At 62.2% G+C, this 18,916-nt stretch overlaps 1 protein-coding gene across 6 annotated transcripts in view; it reads left to right on the forward strand.

Annotated features, from left to right (window-relative positions):
• Nucleotides 1-18,916, forward strand: part of ASPSCR1 (ASPSCR1 tether for SLC2A4, UBX domain containing) — a 44,364-nt gene that overhangs the window by 24,856 nt on the left and 592 nt on the right. For 5 of the 6 annotated variants that reach the window (XM_009191502.3, XM_003913592.3, XM_009191505.3 and 2 more), the window contains 7 exons: nt 10,781-10,935; nt 11,232-11,313; nt 12,981-13,047; nt 13,696-13,758; nt 14,375-14,427; nt 18,443-18,494; nt 18,787-18,856. In XM_009191502.3, coding sequence (XP_009189766.2) covers nt 10,781-10,935; nt 11,232-11,313; nt 12,981-13,047; nt 13,696-13,758; nt 14,375-14,427; nt 18,443-18,494; nt 18,787-18,856 — 542 coding nt within the window. The other variant, XM_009191506.3, reaches the window with a different exon arrangement.

Raw genomic sequence — 18,916 nt, forward strand, 5'->3', positions numbered from 1 at the left:
TTAAAACAATCTTAAGTGGGTGTTGAACCGTTCCAGTGTTTTCAGCATTGATGGAGATGACCGTGTGCTTTATTTTATTGGCTTGTGCCTGTGTGTTAGTAAATGAGACAGACTTTTTTCCTTGCTCTGTCTTCATCCAGTTTGGGAATCAGATTTCACCTGGCTCACAAGGGAACTGGGCAGTGGCCTCTCTTTTCTGGGTTCTGGAAATTCTCCGAAGGTTATGGTCACTGCTCACTGCAGACTCCACCCACCACTGGGGCACTGGGCCCTCGGCAGGGAGTGTGTGCAGGCAGGCGGCCAGGTGCTGACCTCCGAGCATGCCTGTGTGGGGTTGTGGCCTGACCCTCTGTCTCATGCCTCCCCCACACCGTGGGGACCTCGTGTCTGTGGGGTCCCTGGCCCTGTGGCTGACTTTTCCTTTGTTCCTGTCCTGACCCTGCATCAGAGCCCTGCACCTGGGCTGCTGGAACCTGACTTCCTTAGCCTCCTCACCTGCAGAACTAGGGTGTTCGTGGCATTTATGGATTTTGTGCCAAAAGAGGCAGACTGGGGGACTGTCATGCAGCTCTCAGTGAGGGATGGGAGGAGGCTGTTTCGCAGCCCTTGTGTCCCCTGAGGGCCAGGCTGCCAGCTGCCAGCCATAGCACAGAGGCTGGGTCAGAGCTTCCTGAGCTCCTGCTGACCTAGTGGGCCTGGAAGGCCCCCATGCCTCCATCTCCTGTGGACATTTAAAATATTTGTGTCTGGGCCGGGCGCAGTGGCTCACAGCACTTTGGGAGACCGAGGTGGGCAGATCACCTGAGGTCAGGAGTTTGAGACCAGCCTGGACAACATGGCAAAACCCTGTCTCCACTAAAAATACAAAAATTAGCTGGGCGTGGTGGCAGGCGCCTGTAATCCCAGCTCATTGGTAGTCTGAGGCAGGAGAATCACTTGAACCCGGGAGGCAGAGGTTGCAGTGAGCTGAGATCACACTACTGCATTCCAGCCTGGGTGACAGAGTGAAACTCTGTCTCAAAAAACAAAAAAAAAAAACAAGTGGCCAGGAGGGCTCTGTGCACATAGCCCTGGCCTGGGCTGTGCCCTGGGCACTCGTGCTCCGTGTCCCGGACCTCAGGTGAGGTCAGGAGTTTGCTTCGTCCTCCTCTGGCCACTTCTGAGTGAAGCAGCCTCACGCCTCCCACTTGCCTCCTGGCCACACACCTGGGAGGGCAGAGGCCGGGCATCTGCACCATGTTGGATGTAGGGGCTTCCGGCGTCAGGGTCCAGTCCCTCTGCTTTCTGTCCCCCTGGCTGTCCTGGGACTGTCCCTGTTGAGTGGACAGGGGAGTGGGGAGTGAGGGCGTTGGGTCCATTCTGGGACTATGATGGTGTTGGCACGCCGTCCTCCCTCTGGGAACTCTGCCGAACTCTGCACTGTGACACCTGAGTCCCCATGAAGCGCTTGTGCCCCTCGACCCAGAGTCAGGCTGGAGACAGACTCGTGTGCTCTGGGTGAGCAGGGGTGACCCCCTCTAGGCCTGCTCTTGTGGGGACCCCTCGGTGTGAGGGACACTGGCTGTCACGTTCCCCCATTCTAGAGGTGTGGGCCTCAGCCCCTTCTTCCCTCCGTGCCCAGGGCGGGTCTTGTCTGCGGAGTGTGGGGTGTGGAGCTGGGGCTCGCAGCCCAGAGCAGTGCCCGCCCGTGCTCGCCCGTCGGGAGGTGCTGTTGGGGTGGGGTCCCGGCTGGCAGGCGAGGTCCAGGGGAGGGAGCGTGTGCCTGGCCTGCGCAGCGTGCTGAGGGCCTTTGATCTGGGACTGAGGCAGCTGATTGACAGAGGGCGTCCTGCCTGCCCTGCGCCTCCCGTCGCTGCCAGCCGCACACGCAGAGGGCCCGCGGCCACATGCCGCTGCTGGGTCCTTTCAGTGCTGGGGGGGAGGGGAGAAAGGAACAAAACAGAACTTTTTTGGGGAACTTCAAAGGTGCACTTTAGTAAGCAGAAAGAGTTTCCAAGTTTCCCATTAATGTTTTGCCTGTGTGTGGTTTTTGGATTTAAATAAAGAGTCAGAAGAAAGAGACAGGATAAAATACAGGCAGGTCCTCGGCCGAGGCCCGGGGTGGTTCACAGACCCGGGCGGTTCCTGCCTTTGATGTCAGGCATTAATTATTAGAAGGTAGTTTTACTGGCGATCAGAACCGGGCGCTGGGAGAGGCTGGGGCTGCCCGGCGCCCCCTGGCCCTGTCTTTGAAGTGACTCCACCGGCCGGGAGGCCGCCCTGCAGCCCTGTGCTGGGCTGGGACGCCAGTCCCAGCAGACACCCCCCACGACTCGGCCTCCCGGCAGCTGGCACAAGGGCCGCTCCTGATCAAAGGCTGGGTCTGCCCGCATGGACTGGCGGCTGCTGCCCTGCCTGCCCCTCCTGCCTCGGGGGTGAACCTTGCTCCTGGAGCCGGGGCCTGAGGTTTCCTCAGCACCCCTGCTCACCCCTGGCCCTCTGTGGCCAACGGCCAGTGTGGGACTCGTGGGGCAGAGAGGAGCCTGTCCCAGGGTTTTGGGGGTAAACCAGCAGTGAGGAGGCTGGGTCTGGAGCGGGTCATGCACTGGGTGTGGTGAACACACCCTGCCTGGGACCCCCGTGTGCCTGGCAGGGCAGGTGCTGTTGTCCCTGGGCAGTAGGCATCCTCAGAGGGGCCAGGGGCTCCTGCCCGTGCTGCCCCTGCGGCCAGCCCAGTCAGTGGCCAGGGTGGCCCGGGTCCCTGTTATGCCTCATGGGTGTCTGAGGACAACCGTGGGCTCTGAGGCAGGGCCCAGGCTGTCCCTAGAGGCGCAGCCTATGGCCTTGATTGGAATGGCTGTGAAGCGTGGCTGGCAGATGGGTCAGCGACGTTGCAGGTGGGTCCCGGCTGTTTAGAAGCCTGGTGACTGACAGGCGCTTGTGTTTCAGTGAGGAACCCGGCGAGTGGGGGTGGGTGCTCACCACTGGGGCTGTGGGGAGAACCGGGAGTGTGGGGGCTCCGTGCTGGGTGAGTCGGCTGCTGCAGGGCGCAGACCCCACCGGCCCCTCCTGGCCTGGACTCCCCTCCCTGCTGGACCCAAGATCCCCTGGTTGGGATTGTTCCAGGAACTCAGGTCAGGGGCCCTGTCAGCCCTTCCCTGGCTCCTCCAGGAGCAGCCTCCAGACCACCCCGCGGATGAGCCCCCTCGCCAAACCGCTTCTCCTGCCTCTCCATGGGTGTTGGTACACTTTATCCACGGTGACACACGCCTGCCACCCTGTAACGTGCCCAGCTCCGGGCGGGCTCATGGTCAGCCCAGGCTCCCGGAATCCTGTTCTTATTTTTCTTTTCTTTTTTTTTCTTTTTTTGAGACAGGGTCTTGCTCTGTTGCCCAGGCAGGAGTGCAGGGGCGCAGTTACGGCTCACAGCAGTCTTGACCTCCCATCTCAGCCTCCTGAGTAGCTGGGACTGCAGGTGTGAGCCACTGCACCTGGCCTCTATTTTCATCTATTAAAATATTTTTCTTTTTAAAATTAAAAAATGATTTTTTTCTCATGAGCACGTCATGCTTTATATTTTCATCTTTTCATATTTATTTTATTTAATTAATTTATTTTTTTGAGACAGAGTCTCCTGCTGTCACCCAGGCTGGAGGACAATCGCATGATCTCAGCTCACTGCCACCTTTGCCTCCCAGTTCAAGTAATTCTCCTGCCTCAGCCTCCCAAGTAGCTGGGATTGATTACAGGTGCCCGCCCCCTGTAATTTTTGTGTTTTTTGTAGAGAAGGGGTTTTGCCATGTTGGTCAGGCTGGTCTCGATCTCCTGACCTCTGGTGACCCACCTACATCGGCCTCCCAAAGTGCTGAGATTACAGGCGTGAGCCTCCATGCCCAGCCTTTTTTTTTTTTTTTTTGAGACGGAGTCTCGCTCGCTCTGTCGCCCAGGCTGGAGTGCAGTGGCGCAATCTCAGCTCACTGCAAGCTCCGCCTCCTGGGTTCACGCCATTCTCCTGCCTCAGCCTCCCGAGTAACTGGGATTACAGGCGCCTGCCACCTCGCCCGGCTAGTTTTTTTTGTATTTTTAGTAGGGATGGGGTTTCATCATGTTAACCAGGATGGTCTCGATCTCCTGACCTTGTCATCCGCTCGCCTCAGCATCCCAAAATGCTGGGATTACAGGCATGAGCCATCGCGCCCGGCCTTATTTTTATTTTTATTTTTTGAGACAGAATCACACTCTGTCGCCCATGCTGGAGTGCAATGGCGTGATCTCAGCTCACTGCAAGCTCCACTTCTGGGTTCAAGTGATTCTGCTACCTCAGCCTCCCGAGTAGCTGGGGTAAGAGGCGTGTACCACCACACCCAGCTAATTTTTGTATTTTTAGTAGAGTTGGGGTTTTACCATGTTTGTCAGGCTGATCTCAAACTCCTGACCTCAGGTGATCCACCTGCTTTGGCCTCCCAAATTGCTAGGATTACAGGTGTGAGCCACCGCGCCCGGCCTGTTTTCATCTTTTTAAAAGAACTTTTTTTTTTTTGAGGCAGGGTCTGTCTGTGTCACCCAGGCTGGAGTGTGGTGGTGTGATCTCTGCTCACTACAACCTCCACCTCCTGGATTCAAGAGATTCTTGTGTCTCAGCCTCCTGAATAGCTGGGATTACAGGTGCCCACCACCACACCTGGCTAATTTTTGTATTTTTAGTAGAGATGGAGTTTTCGTCATGTTGACCAGCCTGCTCTTGAACTCCTGACCTTAAGTGATCTGCCCGCCTTGGCCTCCCGAAGTGCTGGGATTACAGGTTTGAGCCATCGCACCCTAACATGAGGCCTAATAGAACTTTTCTTGGCCAGATACAGTGGCTCCCACCTGTAATGCCAGCACTTTGGGAGGCCGAGCTGGGAGGATCACTTGAGCCTAGGGGTTTGAGACCAGCCTGGACAACATAACGAGACCCCATCTCTACAAAGAAAATTTAAAAATTAGCAGGGCGTGGTGGTGTGTGCCTGTAGCCCCAGCTACTTGGGAGGCTGAGACGGGAGGATTGCCTGACCTGACAGATCGAGGCTGCAGTGAGCTGAGATTGCATCACTGCACTCCAGCCTGGGCACGACGTTGTCTCAAAACTGAAACATTCCTGTTTTGGGCCTTGCTTGTTGGCCTCTCCCCAGCCGTGTGGCTGCTCGCTGGCAGGCTCAGACTGTGGGCATCGGTGCGGATGTTGTGCTCAGCCTGGGTGAGGCGCTGTCTCCTCTGGGTGGGATTCGAGGCCCGAGGCCTCTGCTTGGTGCAGGCGGGATGTGTGCTGAGGGTGTTCCCCATGCTTTGGATGTAAAATTTGGGCATGGAGTTTGTGGTGTCTTCAGAGGCAGTCCCACCTGCGTCCTGTGTGAGCGCCTGTCCACGTCGGTCGCAGCGGTGTCTCCATGGAGCCTGCGTCCATGCCCAGGCCTGCCTCTCGCCCTGGCACGGCCTCTCCTGCTGTGCACGTCCCAGGCCTTTGATGGCGTCCACGTGCTCCGCCGCCTGCCTCGGAGGGTGGCCGGGGCGCTGAGTAACTCGGGAGGTTTGGCCCGTGTCTGGCGTAGTGATTCATTTAAGCTCAGAGCCTCCAGGGGAAACTCCACACTCCTCTCACCGGAGCCCTGGTGGGGCAGGCCAGGCCGAGACCGGAGAGGGAGGGAGGCCGGGAGGGAAAAACACAAACCCTCAGAGACGCTGGAAACTCTGAGGTTGGGGCCACCTCTGAATGGGTTCACATTTTTCCTCTGTGTGTCATCACATCCTGGAAAATTACTGTCAAGAAAAGGAGACCTCTGGTTAGTGTCCCGGCCCGTGTGCGTGCCCCTGGCGCCCTTGCCCCACAGCCCCCAGCCTCCCTCCCCTTGGTTTCCCAGGTCAGCGGCCCGGGGCTGCCCCAGCACTGTCTGTCGTCGGGCTGCGCGCCCAGAGGGCTGCCCCCGGCATCCCCGACAGCGTCCCTGTCCTCAGTCCTGCCCGTCCTTTCTGGCCTTTCTCCGGCCCCCTTCCAGTTTCAGGGCATCTGGATAAATGGTTAGCATCGTTGCGGCCCAGTCCGTGCAGCCCTCCTGGAGGCTGTGACCTGGGGGTCCGCTGGGGGCCTGGGTTTGCAGGAGACAGGAAGGGGCCAAAGGGGCAGAAGCTTGCAGGGGCTTCACCTGCAGGAGGAGTTGGGTCTTTCACAGCTGCCTGGCCACCCTCGGAGCCTGAGAGGCCGGCACCCCTTCCCCTCATGGTGCTGGCTGGACCCTCCACGCTCCGTGCCTCCTCCTTGTGTGTCATGTGACCATAGTCACCCCAACCTTGTGGCGTATTTTGAGCTTCTGAGGAGCTCAGCACACACAGCCCCTGTGAGAGCACTGGCGCTGGCTGCTGGACCCTGCCGTGTCTCTGGCATCGTCCCCATCCTCTGAGACCTCTCTGGCTCTGCCTAGCAAGAGGGGCAGGGCCGGGAAGAAGGGGGTGTGGGGCCTTCGGGAGCTGGGCCCGGGTGCTGAGGCGGAAACCAGGCCGGGCTCAGCATGCCAAGCTCCTGGTGGAGGCACTGGCGTCCGTGCATGTCAGCGGCGCAGAGAAGGTTCCAGGCTCCGTCTCCTGAACCTGTCTGGAAGAGCCCAGCTGCTCCCACGGACCTGCGACCTGCCGCCCGGGGCTGGAGGTCTGGGCCTCTTTGCATCGGCTCAGGGGAGGCCGTCCGCGGCTGGGTGAGGGTCAGCAGCCATTTGGATGCCCCAGCAGCCGCGGGGCTCTCGCCTCTGCCAGAGCAGGCAGCGTGCGAACTGGCAAGGGCTTTGGGGAGCAGCAGGAGGCCTGAGGGTGCCGAGTGCTCCGGAAATGTTGCTGGTTCTTCAGGGGCAGGCCTGGCCCGCTGGGCAGAGCAGAACACGGCCTCCGCGCAGAGGCGGGGTGGGGGCACTGGGATGGCAGACACATTAGGCCGCATGAAGTGGGCATCAGCTGGACCCTGGGGTTTGGGCTTGGAGGCCTGCAGGGCAGTGGTCCCCCGGCTCTTGCTGCCCTGTGGTTCAGTTCCTCCCGCTGCCGCGCCTTGTGCCCCGTGGGTTGGCCGGTCTTGTGAGAGGCCTCATCTGAGACAGGAAGCCCCACGCAGGCTTCTGGAAGGCTCTGTCCTGGCTCTCGGCCACCCTATTGGCTGAGACCGACCCCAGCGGCTTCCTGAGGCTTGGCGAGGCCCCCAGGGTCACCTGCTGGTCACACACCTGGGGGACCCCACCAAGGCTGAGACCCAGGTTGGGGCCCCCCGCACTCTGCTGAGGTTTGGGCCTCATTCCCCGCTGGCCCGCCCTCCCCTCAGGAGCTTTCCAGGTGGGGACATTTGTAGGGACAGTGGTACGACATCCAGTTGTCTCCTCCCTGAAACCTTCAACCTGAACCTCACTCAGCACAGGGAACTGGGGGCCAGACCGTGGTGGATGGAGGTGTCGTGCTGACACAGCCCCTGCTGGGACGTGGGGAGTGGCTGAGGCACAGCTCCAGCCCCAGCATGATGGTGCATGTGGGAAAACTGCCTGGGTGCTTGGGGACAGCAGGGACATTTCCAGCGTGGGTGTGTGAGTGCCACCTCCCCCATGTGGTGGGCGTTGGTGTGATGCTGGCAGCTGGGACCAGGGTCCTCTTCTCAGCAGATGCTGCTGTGTTTCTGGGGGGCAGTCTGTGGTTTTCTTTTGTGTGCATGTGTGTGCTTGGGTGTGTGTGCGTATCCTTGCGTGTGCACGTGTGCTTGGGTGTGTGTATGTCCTTGTGTGTGCACGTGTGCTTGGGGGTGTGTGTGTGTCCTTGGGTGTGCACGTATGCTTGGGTGTGTGCGCACACGTGTCTGCGTTTGTGTGCGTGTACTTGCATGTGCACGTGTGCTTGGGTGTGTGTGTCTGCATGTCTTTGTGTGTGCACGTGTGTGCTTGGGTGTGGGTGCTCACACGTGTCTGCGTGTGTGTGCATGTCCTTACGTGTGCACGTCTGTGGGTGTGTGTGCACACATGTCTGCCTGTGTGTGCGTGTCCTTGCGTGTGCACATGTGCTTGGGTGCATGCAGGTATGTGTATGTACCTGTCTGTGTGTGCACGTGTGTGCGTTCGCATTTGCCCCAGAGCGGAAGGAAAGAGAATGCAGCCGGACGATCATATCTGCGTGAGGGGTGTTCACTTTGTGTCTGGCAATCTTTCTGTGGAATGAAATATTTCAAAATAAGAAATTGAGGGGAAAGAGAAAGGAGGGTGCTTGTCTCTCTCCTCGCCTCCTGCTCTTCCTCCCTGTGTTGGAGGCTCCAGGACGCCTCACCCCGGGTTGACGTCATTTTTGGCCTGCAGAGGCAGCCCCTTTCTTTTCTCTGGGCACCAGCGAGGAGGCTGGGCTCCGGCCGACGGGAGCCCCCGCAGGAGCCAGGGCTTGACTCCCCTGCAGGGCTGTCGCTGTCGCTTTTTTCCCTCACGATGTCTCATCCACAAACCTCTGTCCTCCGTCCAAAGACATCTCAGTGAATCCACCTGACGCAGAAGCAGCGCTGATGCCGCAAATCCGGGCCAGGCTGCCGGGCAGAGCTCGCCAGTCAGCAGGGCCGGGTATGGCTGGGGCAACCCCGAGACCCCACGCCCCGCCACTGTGGCTCCCACTCCCTGGCGCCTCTCGCTCCCTGGCGCCTCTTCTCTGTGGACGGAGAGCCTCTCTCCGGGGGAAGGCTCGGGGCTAAGCTGATGGGTGTTTGAAGTTTCTCCACACACAGGGTCCCCTGGCATCTCCCTCTGTCTTTGGCGGCCAAGTGCCATTTCCCAGCAGCCCTGCTGCAGACGCCGTCTGTTCTTGGGGGAGAGTTAGGGGGCCTGGGCCCTTGTGGTAGCCGCTCATCCAGCCTGACCCCAGGCTGCAGTGAGGCTGCTTCCGATCGGGGCTTCTCTGCCCAGGTGAAGGGCGGGCGTGGGAGGTTTCCGTAGAGGCCGCTCTCCCCTGCTGCCCGAGCCCCGTGTGGGGCCCTGCGTCCGTCTGACAGACGGAAGCTTCCGGAGCCGGGCCCTTGGGATGATGAGTAGGAAACTAGGGAGGATCCACAGGAATTAGAGATTTCATCAGTTTTGTTTTCCAAGTGAAATTCAACAGCCCCCTAGCAGCGTGACGCTGATGGCCCCGTCCCCTATGGCCCCCATCCTGGAGGCACCCTGGTGTGGGCTGTGGGCCTGGGGATCCTTGGCGCTGTCCAGTATGCAGACGTGCCAGCAGCCCACGTTTCCCCCGGTGACTCCCAGGCTGTGCCCTGGATGTGGCCGTCTGAGCACGTCGTGTCCTGGGGACAGGGCCCCGTCTGGTCGTCAGGCTCAGTGCGTGCCCATCGGGGTGCTCTGCCCGCTCGGGGAGACAGCGCGCCTTCCGGGGGGCCCCTCCAGGGAGGCTCTGGACCAGGCTGCAGAGGATGCCGACCTGCCACAGGCTGGCCTGGCCGCTCATGGACACGGTGGCTCCTGGCCCAGGGTGCACCGCGTCCTGCCCTCCTCTCCCCTGGGAACCCAGGCGTGCTCGCGGCCCTCTGGAATGCAGGCGCTGGGGCTGTGGGGGGCCGCCTGGCGCCTGGCATCTTGTTATAAAAAGCTGTGGCGCAGGCTGCTCTCAGTGGCTGCAGGATGGTTGTGGCTTTGGAAGGGCAACCCCCAGGGACCTTGGTCAGCCACCTGTGGCCCCACTGCTGGGCCATGGTCAGCCCTTGCTGGCTGCCCTGTGACGACACTGCCAAAGCCAGTGGGGCTTCTGCCAGACTCCCGTGACAAGTCATGACAGAGCCACGTGCTGGGTGGCTGCAGGGCCCTGTCGCCTACGGCAGTCAAGGTCTTATGTGTCTGTCTGGAGGGCAGCCCTGGAGACACCTGGGACAGGTGTACCTCTGGCAGGCGCACCCTGGCTGTCACCCAGTGTGGGCATGGTGGGAGCGCTGGAATGCTGTGCAGGGCAGGAGGCAGCGGCCTGTGGCTGCGTGGGAGACTGCAGGGGAGACGGGACCAGACCAGGAGGGTTGTTCCCAGGGCCTGCCAAGCCATCCCCAGGTGTTGAGAGTTGGAGGTAGGGGTGGGAGGCCAGAGCCAGCTCCAGGCCACCCGCACTCCCGACGGCTCTCGGCTGTTCTGTGTGAGGGGGGATGGGGCCGAGTGTGGTGTCCCACCCATTCCAACACTGGGCCGAATGCACCAAAATCACTGCCCAGGGCTCCGGGAGCTGCATGGCCCGGCTTTGTCCATTTCATTGCTGTTGATGCCAATTAGGGGTGACAGTGTCCCTCCCGCATCCCAGGGTGGGCAGAGGGAAGGGCCGACTTGTTCCCTGGGGGCAGGCGTGCATGGAGTCAGCCTGGCCATGGAGCTGTGGCCAAAAGGGCAGTGGGGACAGCGGGGGCAGCTGGGCTGGGGTTTTTGCCGACGCTCTAATTTGGCGGCTGTCGCCACTCCTGCCCCCCACAGAGACCCTGACGTGGCCTGAGCCAGACTCCAGGGGCCATGCACCCTGATGGGTGGGGAGCAGGGGCTCAGCGTCAGGTCTGGTGCACTGACTGGGAGAAGGAGGGTCTCCAGCCCTGGACAGGCCCTGAGTGGGGTGGGGGCCCCCAGCTGCTGTGCCCAGCCCTGCCCCCAGGACCTGGCCCTGGCACTGTGCTGGCCAGGGCCAGGGAGAGAGTGGGCCCAGCTCCCAAGTCTGTGTGCCCACCTCGGCTGGGGACGCTGACAGCCTGGGGTGTGGAGGGCCCCCCGTGACACCCGCCGTCAGCCGCGCCCTCTGCCTCTAGCCCGTGGACCTGGAGCCCGTGGACCGGGAGCCTGTGGTGTGCCACCCTGACCTGGAGGAGCGGCTGCAGGCCTGGCCAGCGGAGCTGCCTGATGAGTTCTTTGAGCTGACAGTGGATGACGTGAGAAGGCGCTTGGCCCAGCTCAAGAGTGAGCGGTGGGTGCTCCCTCAGTGCCTCCCAGCTTCTTCGAGTCAGGGTTTGCCCCGTCGGGTGCCTGTGCTGCCCGCCGTCCCCAGGTGCCAGCACTGGCTCGTGGCCCAGGTCCCTGACAGGCTGCCCTTAAGAGCACCTCAGAGGGTTGGGGCCTTGGGAGGGGTGTTCAGATCTTCCTGCCTTGTGCGGGGAGAGCAGCCCACTTCCACCCTGGCGGGTGCAGGTGAGGAGCCCGGGGCCAGTTGCCGTGGCCCCCATTCTGACCAGAAGCCCTGTTCCCTTCCCCTCCTCACCACAGGAAGCGCCTGGAAGAAGCACCCTTGGTGACCAAGGCCTTCAGGGAGGCGCAGATAAAGGAGAAGCTGGAGCGCTACCCAAAGGTCTGCAGACGGGACGTGGGGGCAGCAGAGGCACAGCTCTGAGGGGGCCCCCTGTCAGTTCTATGGACGGGACATGGGGGCAACTGAGGCACAGCTCTGAGCAGGGCCCCCCAGAGGTCTGCGGGTGGGATGTGGGGGCAGCGGAGGCACAGCTCTGAGCAGGACCCACCCCCCTGTTGTGGCATGCCTGCCTCTAGTGGCCAGTCGATCCTCCCCTGCTCATGATTTAGAATGAATTTTTTTTTTTTTTTTTTTGAGACAGAGTTTCTCTCTGTCACCCAGGCTGGAGTCAGTGGCGCGATCTTAGCTTACTGCAAGCTCCGCCTCCTGGGTTCATGCCGTTCTCCCGCCTCAGCCTCCCAAGTAGCTGTAACTACAGGCGCCCGCCACTCACGCCCAGCTAATTTTGTTTTTGTATTTTTTAGTAGAGACAGGGTTTCACCGTGTTAGCCAGGATGGTCTCAATCTCCTGACCTTGTGATCTGCCCACCTTGGCCTTCCAAAGTGCTGGGATTACAGGCGTGAGCCAGTGTCCAGCCTAACTTTTTTTTTTTTGACATGGAGCTTTGCTGTCACCTAGGCTGGAGTGTGGTGGTGCGATCTCGCCTCACCGCAGCCTCCGCCTCCTGGTTCAAGCAGTTCTCCTGCCTCAGCCTCCTGAGCAGCTGAGATTTCAGGTGTCCACTACCAGTAGCTCGGCTAATTTTTGGATGTTTTTTAAGTAGAGATGGGGTTTCACTATGTTGGCCAGGCTGTTCTTGAACTCCTAACCTCAGGTGATCCCACCGCCTGGCCCTCCCAAAGTTCCGGGATTACAGGTGTGAGCCACCACGCCCGGCCTAATGAAACTTTTTTGAGACGGAGTTCTGCCTGCCCAGGCTGGAGTGCAGTGGCCAGATCTTGCCTCACTGCAAGCTCCCTCCCCGGGTTTACGCCATTCTCCTGCTCAGACTCCCGAGTAGCTGGGACTACAGGCACCCGCCACCCTCACCGGCTAGTTTTTTAGACATTTTTAGTAGAGACGGGGTTTCTAATCGTGTTAGCCACGATGGTCTCATCTCCTGGACCACTGCCTGGCTCTCCCAAAGTGCTGGGATTACAGGCTTGAGCCACCACGCCTCCTAGCTGGGCCGGGAACTTTTTTTTTGAGACGGAGTTTCACTCTGTGGCCCAGGCTGAGTACAGCGGCTGACCCAGCTCACTGCAAGCTCAGCCTCCCTGGCCCACGCCATTCTCCTGCCTCAGCCTCCCGGAGTAGCTGGGACTACAGGCCACCGTTTTTAGACATTTTTAGTAGAGACGGGTTTCACCGGCTGGCCAAGATGGTCTCACCTCCTGACCTCGTGATCCACCTGTCTGCCTCCCAGTGCATGGGACACAGGCTTGAGCCACCGCTACTGCCCGAATGAAACTTTAAACAGCAAATTTGAACACAGGTCAATGTGGTTTTAGAACTCAGGCCACTGTGCGCACGCACGGTACTCGGCTGTCTCCGTGCCCGGCCTACCATGGGGGAGTCGAGGCCCGGGCCCTGATTGGGGGTGGCTGCTGCTTCTGCCTGCCCCAGCCCTGGTGTCCGTGGCCTGGCGTGGGCCGAGCGGGGAGGCCGTGCCTGGTCCCTGGTGCAGCTCCGGCCGTCCCTCCAACCCTGCACTTGTCTGGCCTAGGTGGCTCTGAGGGTTCTGTTCCCCGACCGCTACGTCCTACAGGGCTTCTTCCGCCCCAGCGAGACAGGTGGGCAGCGCTGCCGGTGTCCGGGGAGGGGGGCGGGGGCCCACAGAGCCCCTCCTGGCTCCTTCCTTCCAGGCTACAGGACTGCAGCCACCTGGCCTGCGGGTCCCAGGGCACTGGGCAGGTGCAGGTGCTGAGGTCCCCTTGGGGGTGCAGAGGCGACCCAGTTTGCAGTGTCAGGCAGGCTGGGCACTCGCTCCAGATGAGCCTGTGGTCCTGAGTGCTCACGTCACCCACCTACTGGGCACAGCTGGGGCAGAGGGGCACCCAGAGGAAGGCACCATACCCTGGGAGGAGGGCAGTGGTGCTGTGACATTCAGGGGCTTGTGACCTGTACCCCAGACAGCTGGGTGGCAGCAGCCCAAGGTCGCAGGGACCTCCCCCAGGGAAGCACTGAGGCTGGGGTCGGGGGGGGACTGGGGGGTACAGGCTGGCAGCGGGAGTGCCCTGCTGCAGCAGGGCGGGGGTCCCAAGTGTGGCCCACACGGGGGCCCAGCCACGTCGAGCACCTGGGGTGCTGTGGGAGGAACAGGGCTGAATTCCCACCCCTCGGGGAAAGGCCCAGGAGGGTGGGAGCAGTGGCCCAGTGCCCGGGGCAGCCCGGGGCTGGTGTGGAAGAAGAGCTGTCTGTATGTTCTTTCTCCTCTGCAGTGGGGGACTTGCGAGACTTTGTGAGGAGCCACCTGGGGAACCCCGAGCTGTCGTTTTACCTGTGTAAGTTTTTTCTCCTGAGCCCACTCCTGCCTCCAGTGCTCGAGACCCTGGTGCTGTGGGCACACCGCCCGTCCCAGCTGGGGCTCTCGGCAGCTTCTCCACGGGAGCAGCATCTGTGGCCTCCCGCCCAGCTGCCTTCTGCAGCCCATGGTGTCTGTGTGGGGACCTAGCAGGGCCCTTCTCCCTGAGCCGGGCGGTGGGAGGGTGGGAGCCAGGCTTCCTGCCTTCTGTCTCAGCGCTCCGCTCCCCTCTGGAGCCCTGGGGCTCCCCCACCCCTGGGGCTCAGGCCACTCCAGCGCGAGGACTGTGGGAAGGGTCGGTGGACAGGAAGCGGCTGGCCTCCCTTGGAGCGTCTAGGTGGCAACGGGTTAGGCTGCCCCCCTCAAGGGGAGCTGGGCTACATGGGTGGTGACCCCTGCAGTTGGGCCTGCCCCGCCCCAGCCCCTCCGAGCCGCCAGCTGGGGTTTCTGCAGCCGGAGTGTGGGCACAGGGTGTGATCATGAGGGGCTCTTCTGCCCCACGTGAGGTGTCACCCCCATCTTCGGGCCTGTCTTCTTTTGGGAGCGTGGATGGGGACCGCAGTGCTTCCTAACACATAGATGCCTTCTCTCCTCAGTCATCACCCCTCCAAAAACAGTCCTGGACGACCACACGCGGACCCTCTTTCAGGTACCCGAAGGCCTCCCTGGGGTGCTGCGGGGCAGGGCCCTCCAGGGAGGGCAGGACTCGAGGGTGAGGCCCGCAGTCAGGAAGGAGTGGCTTGGCAGGCGCTGGTGTGGGATAATAAAGCCTTTGAGAGCGGGTGGGTTCAGAGGGGGCCGTGCGCCTCTGAAGTTGTTTCTGACAGGTCTTTCCAGCCTCCTCTGCTTCCTGCCTGGCCCCGGGTGAGAAAGGGCCTGCTAGGCGGCCTGCCTGAACTGAGGCCGCTTGGAGGTCTCGGCCCCCCTGGGCTGCTGTGCTGGGGCCAAGGCAGCACCAGTGCCCGCCCAGGCGTCTGGGTGAGGAAGGGCCCGGCAGGCCTGGGAGCAGGGCTTGGGGAGCCCCAGAGGGACCAGGACCTCAGCTGGAGACGGCCGCCTGGGGCTTCAGCTGCCAAGTCTGTGTTCCTGCCCCTTCCCCCTTCCCGGCCTCTCCCGCTGGCCCCGCTGGCCCCTGCTAGGAATGCCCTGGTACCCATAGCTGTCCGCTGCTTCTGTGGGTCCCTGCCACCTCCCTGAGAGCTCCTGAGGGTGGGGCCAGAGTGAGGGTGCCCGGTCCCCAGCCCTGCTGGGCCGCCCTCCAGAGCCAGAAGCAATGAATGTCCTGTCCTTGGCCTGTGGGAGAGCCGCCTGGGGCCTTCCGAAGCCCTCTGGCCTAATGGTTTCCTCTTCAAAGCCTCTTCAGATATTTTAATTAGCAACAGAGGCGGTTTTTTTTTTTTTTTAAAGTGGCCATAGGCCTCTGCAGAGGCCTGGGTTGGAGGTGAGAAGCTTGCTTGCTGCCTGGGGTTGCAGCCACTTGCTGAGATGGGGCAAGAAGGCTGGCAGCTGCCAGGGGTGATCAGGAGCAGGACTGAGTGGGATTCCCTGAGACGGAGGCAGGGGAGGGGTGAGACAGTCCCCTCTCAGCCCCTGAGCTGCCGGGCGGACTCTGGGCCTCCTTCCTCCGTCTCCACCCCCTCCCTTGCTGGCCAGCCAGTTGATAAACATTGAATTTGGAAGATGCCTTGGGGTGGAGGAGGACCAGCGCCCAGGCCTGCAGCCCACCCTCCCACTGGGAGGCCCCCTGAGAGCACTGGGGTGCTGCTGCGCTGTTCCTGGAGATACATGGCTTCCCCGCCAGCCACCATCTCCTGCCCTCCGTCAGCTCAGCTCTAGTTTGGGGGCCTCTCGGGGTGGCGTCCCTGGTGACGTTCCTGCCTGCCTGCCGTCAGAGAGCTGGCGGGGCCGAGGCGGGGAAGCCTGCCTCCCTGGCAGGCAAGCAGGCGGCGGGCGTGGAAGCACCGGCTTTCATGTCTGTCTCTGGTGGGGCCCTGCTCTGGCCCCTGCTTCTAAGAGGGACAGCGTGCGTGGGTGTGGGGGCTGGGGTAGTCCGGCAGCCCTCTGTGGCCCTGGCCCAGGAGAGCACAGGTTTTCTGGGAGGGCTGGGAGGAGGCGGCCAGGATGGAGGACAGGGAAGTGTGAGCAGCGTGGGGGCACCACTGTGGGGAACAAAGCCCCGACCGCTGCCTGAAACCTGCTTCCTGGCCCTGGGCATCAGGGCTGGCACGGTCACCTCTGTGTGCAGTCCGCATCCTCATGTCATAAGGAAGGTCATCCTGGACTAGGCCCACCTTTGATGTCACGGTCACCTCACTTATCTCTTCAAAGTCTCTGCTGTTTGGGCTTCCTTCCGTTGGCTTTGGTGGGGCAAGCCTGGCTCCTAACACCCTCTGTTTGTTGGAGCTCTCAGGCTGCCTCGGGGGACCCTCTGCCAGGACACTGGCCACCCACTTGGGAAGGAGTGACTGGCACTTCCGGCCTGAGTGCCTGCTGGGCGCCCACCCCTAGCCAGGTCTGTCCTTCCTTTCCACCCGGACAGCCCCGTCCTGTACTGCTGTGTTGCCCACTGCCAGGGCCTCTTGGGAACGACAGGCCCCCTTCCTCCCACCCACCAGGCCCTACCCCACCTGGACCCTCTGAAATGTTCCTCGTTGACAAATGGTCTTGCAGAAGGTGGGATGGCTCCTGCAGTCCCCGCTCCCGCTCTGTGGGTGGATGCCCCGTCTCTCCCTGCCCGGGCACCGTGGTGCCTTCTCCCTCCCGGGCACCATGGTGCCACCTCCCTCCTGGGCATCTTGGGCTGTAAGGGCTCCTCTCTTGGCTTCGTTTCCCCGAGGGTGGTGCCGTTCTCTTTGGAGGGGGCGACCGGGGCGCTGGGCCACGTGTGCATGCAGCCCCTGCAGAGTTGCTGCCCCATGGGGGTTGGCGTGGGCCTCCTTTCGGAAACTCTTCCTGGCAACACTGAGTGGGGTAAGGGGCTGGCAGCAGAGAGGTGGCCGGATTTGGGACCCCAGTGTCCTGGGCAGCAGCGAGGGAGGAGCCGGCTCCAGGCCCTCAGGCTGTGTCAGGGCAGGGCGGGTGCCCCCTCTTCTCCCTGTCAGCCGAGGGAGCCAGGCGGGCAGCCTGAGACCTCCTGGGGCAGTGCTGGTGGGGAAAGGCCTCTCAGCCTGAGCCTCCCTCAAAGGCCCGTCCTGGGCCCTGCTCTGGGTGGCTGGGGGGATGGTGTGACCCACCTTCCTTTTCTAGCCCCAGCTTGGTGACCGGGTGGTTCTGTTCACCCTGGGTCGCTTACTGAGATGGCGCCTGGGAACCAGGGCAGAGAACACCCTTTCCACCAGTGGGGGACAGAGGTGACATGGACTCTGGGAGGCTCCTTTTTTGGGGTCCATCCAGAGGCCGAGCCTCTCCAAGCATGGGTCAGCCTCCATGCCACCCAGTCTGCTGACCCTCCTCTCCACCATCCCCTCGTCCGAGCAGTGGGATCCCTCCTGAGTCAAGGCTGGGCACGAGCACGTGGGGACAGCCGGGTAGGCTGCCTGGCTCAGTGCTCCTTGCACAGATGCGCAGACAGAGCCCGGGTGCCCCAGGCCCGGCCACCAAGCCTACTTCCCTCTGCTGGCGTTCCCGAGTCCTGCCTGCCTCTTTCTGTGTGTCCCACGGGGCAGTGCCGGGTGAGGGTCCTGGCCTGTGCGGCTGTGATGAACACCAGGTGCCTCTCTGCATCGGTGGCTTCTGAGGGAGCCCTCTTGCCCCTTGCAGGTGGGCTGCAGGTGGGGCTGGCCAGGCCTCCTGTGCCCACAGCGGCCTCTGGGCAGTGTCCCCTGGGCTTCTGTGAGCAGTTGCAGCCTGGGTGTGAATCTTGGAGGCCCCGTGGTGATGAAGCATGCCGTCCGCCTGTGAGAGGCCGAGACCACGGCGGCTCCTGGCGCTGTCCTCCCCGTGCTCCCTTCCTGGCTCCCCAGCTTCCAGCGCCTCTTCAGGGCCACTCGGGCAGCCCCTGCCCACCCCACAGGCCCTTCTCTCCTCACAAGGCTTTGATCCCAGGCGGCACAATTGGGTTTTCAAAGCATTCACGGCCCCTTGTTTGTGTCCCTGGGCCCCTGGCTGGAGGCTGAGGTTTCAGCGTTCCTGGGCCTGGCCTTTGAAGCTTCCTCTTATTAATCTTTTAACATCCCCCAGCCCCACTCCCACCCCCAGCCTGTGGCCCCGAGCAGCCTGGAGCCGGGAGGGGGAATCTGGAGCTGGGAGGGGGATACCCACCCTGGCAGCTGCGCCTCTCCACGGTGGTCCCGGCACATACGCCAGGACCCGCCACGCCTGGCCCCACCTTCCTCAGGTGCAGAGGCCAGAAGAGGGAGGACTGTGATGCTGCATGGCTTGAGGACCCTCGAGGCTGCAGCTTTCAGCTGGCTTGGGGCTTGGGGTGGTCCCATGGAGGGCGCTGGTCCCAGGGCGCCCTGGCCTTGCGTACAGGGGTAGGGTTGGTGCCAGACAGGAAGCTGGGCGAAGAGGGGTTCCTGGGGGCCGGGCAGGCAGAGCCCGCCTGATGGTGGAGCTGTGGCCATCAGCAGGGCCGGGCCCTGGGGGTGTGGCTGCCTCCACCGCAGGGGGGTGCTCTGCCCACGGTGCCCACCCGGCCCCTGAGCCCCCCGCCCTCCCTACAGGCAAACCTCTTCCCGGCCGCTCTGGTACACTTCGGAGCCAAGGAGCCGGCAGGTGAGTGTCGGTGGTTGGGGCCGGTGTTGGAGCCCGGCCAGCCTGTCTCTGGACCTCAGAGTCAGCTGCCTGGAAGGGCGTTCAGTCTGGGGCCTCCTTTGGGTCTGAGAGGGAGCTCTGCGGCCCCAATAACCACCTCTCCGAGAGAGGGCTGGGACAGCCACCTGCTGGCCACTGCCCTCCCAGAGCCGAGTGCCAGTGGGCAGATGCTGGGCGGATGGCGGATGGCGGATGGCGGATGGCGGGTGGGCCCCCCCTCAGAGGCTCAGGGTGAGCTTGGGCCTCCCTGCAGGTGTCTACCTGGAGCCTGGCCTGCTGGAGCATGCCATCTCCCCATCTGCAGCCGACATGCTGGTGGCCAGGTAAGTGCCTGTGGGTCTGGGGGCACCTCCCATGGCGGCACTCAGCAGCCTGCATCTTCG

The sequence above is a fragment of the Papio anubis genome, chromosome 17 (genome assembly GCF_008728515.1).
Source record: "Papio anubis isolate 15944 chromosome 17, Panubis1.0, whole genome shotgun sequence".
Lineage (NCBI taxonomy): Eukaryota > Metazoa > Chordata > Mammalia > Primates > Cercopithecidae > Papio > Papio anubis.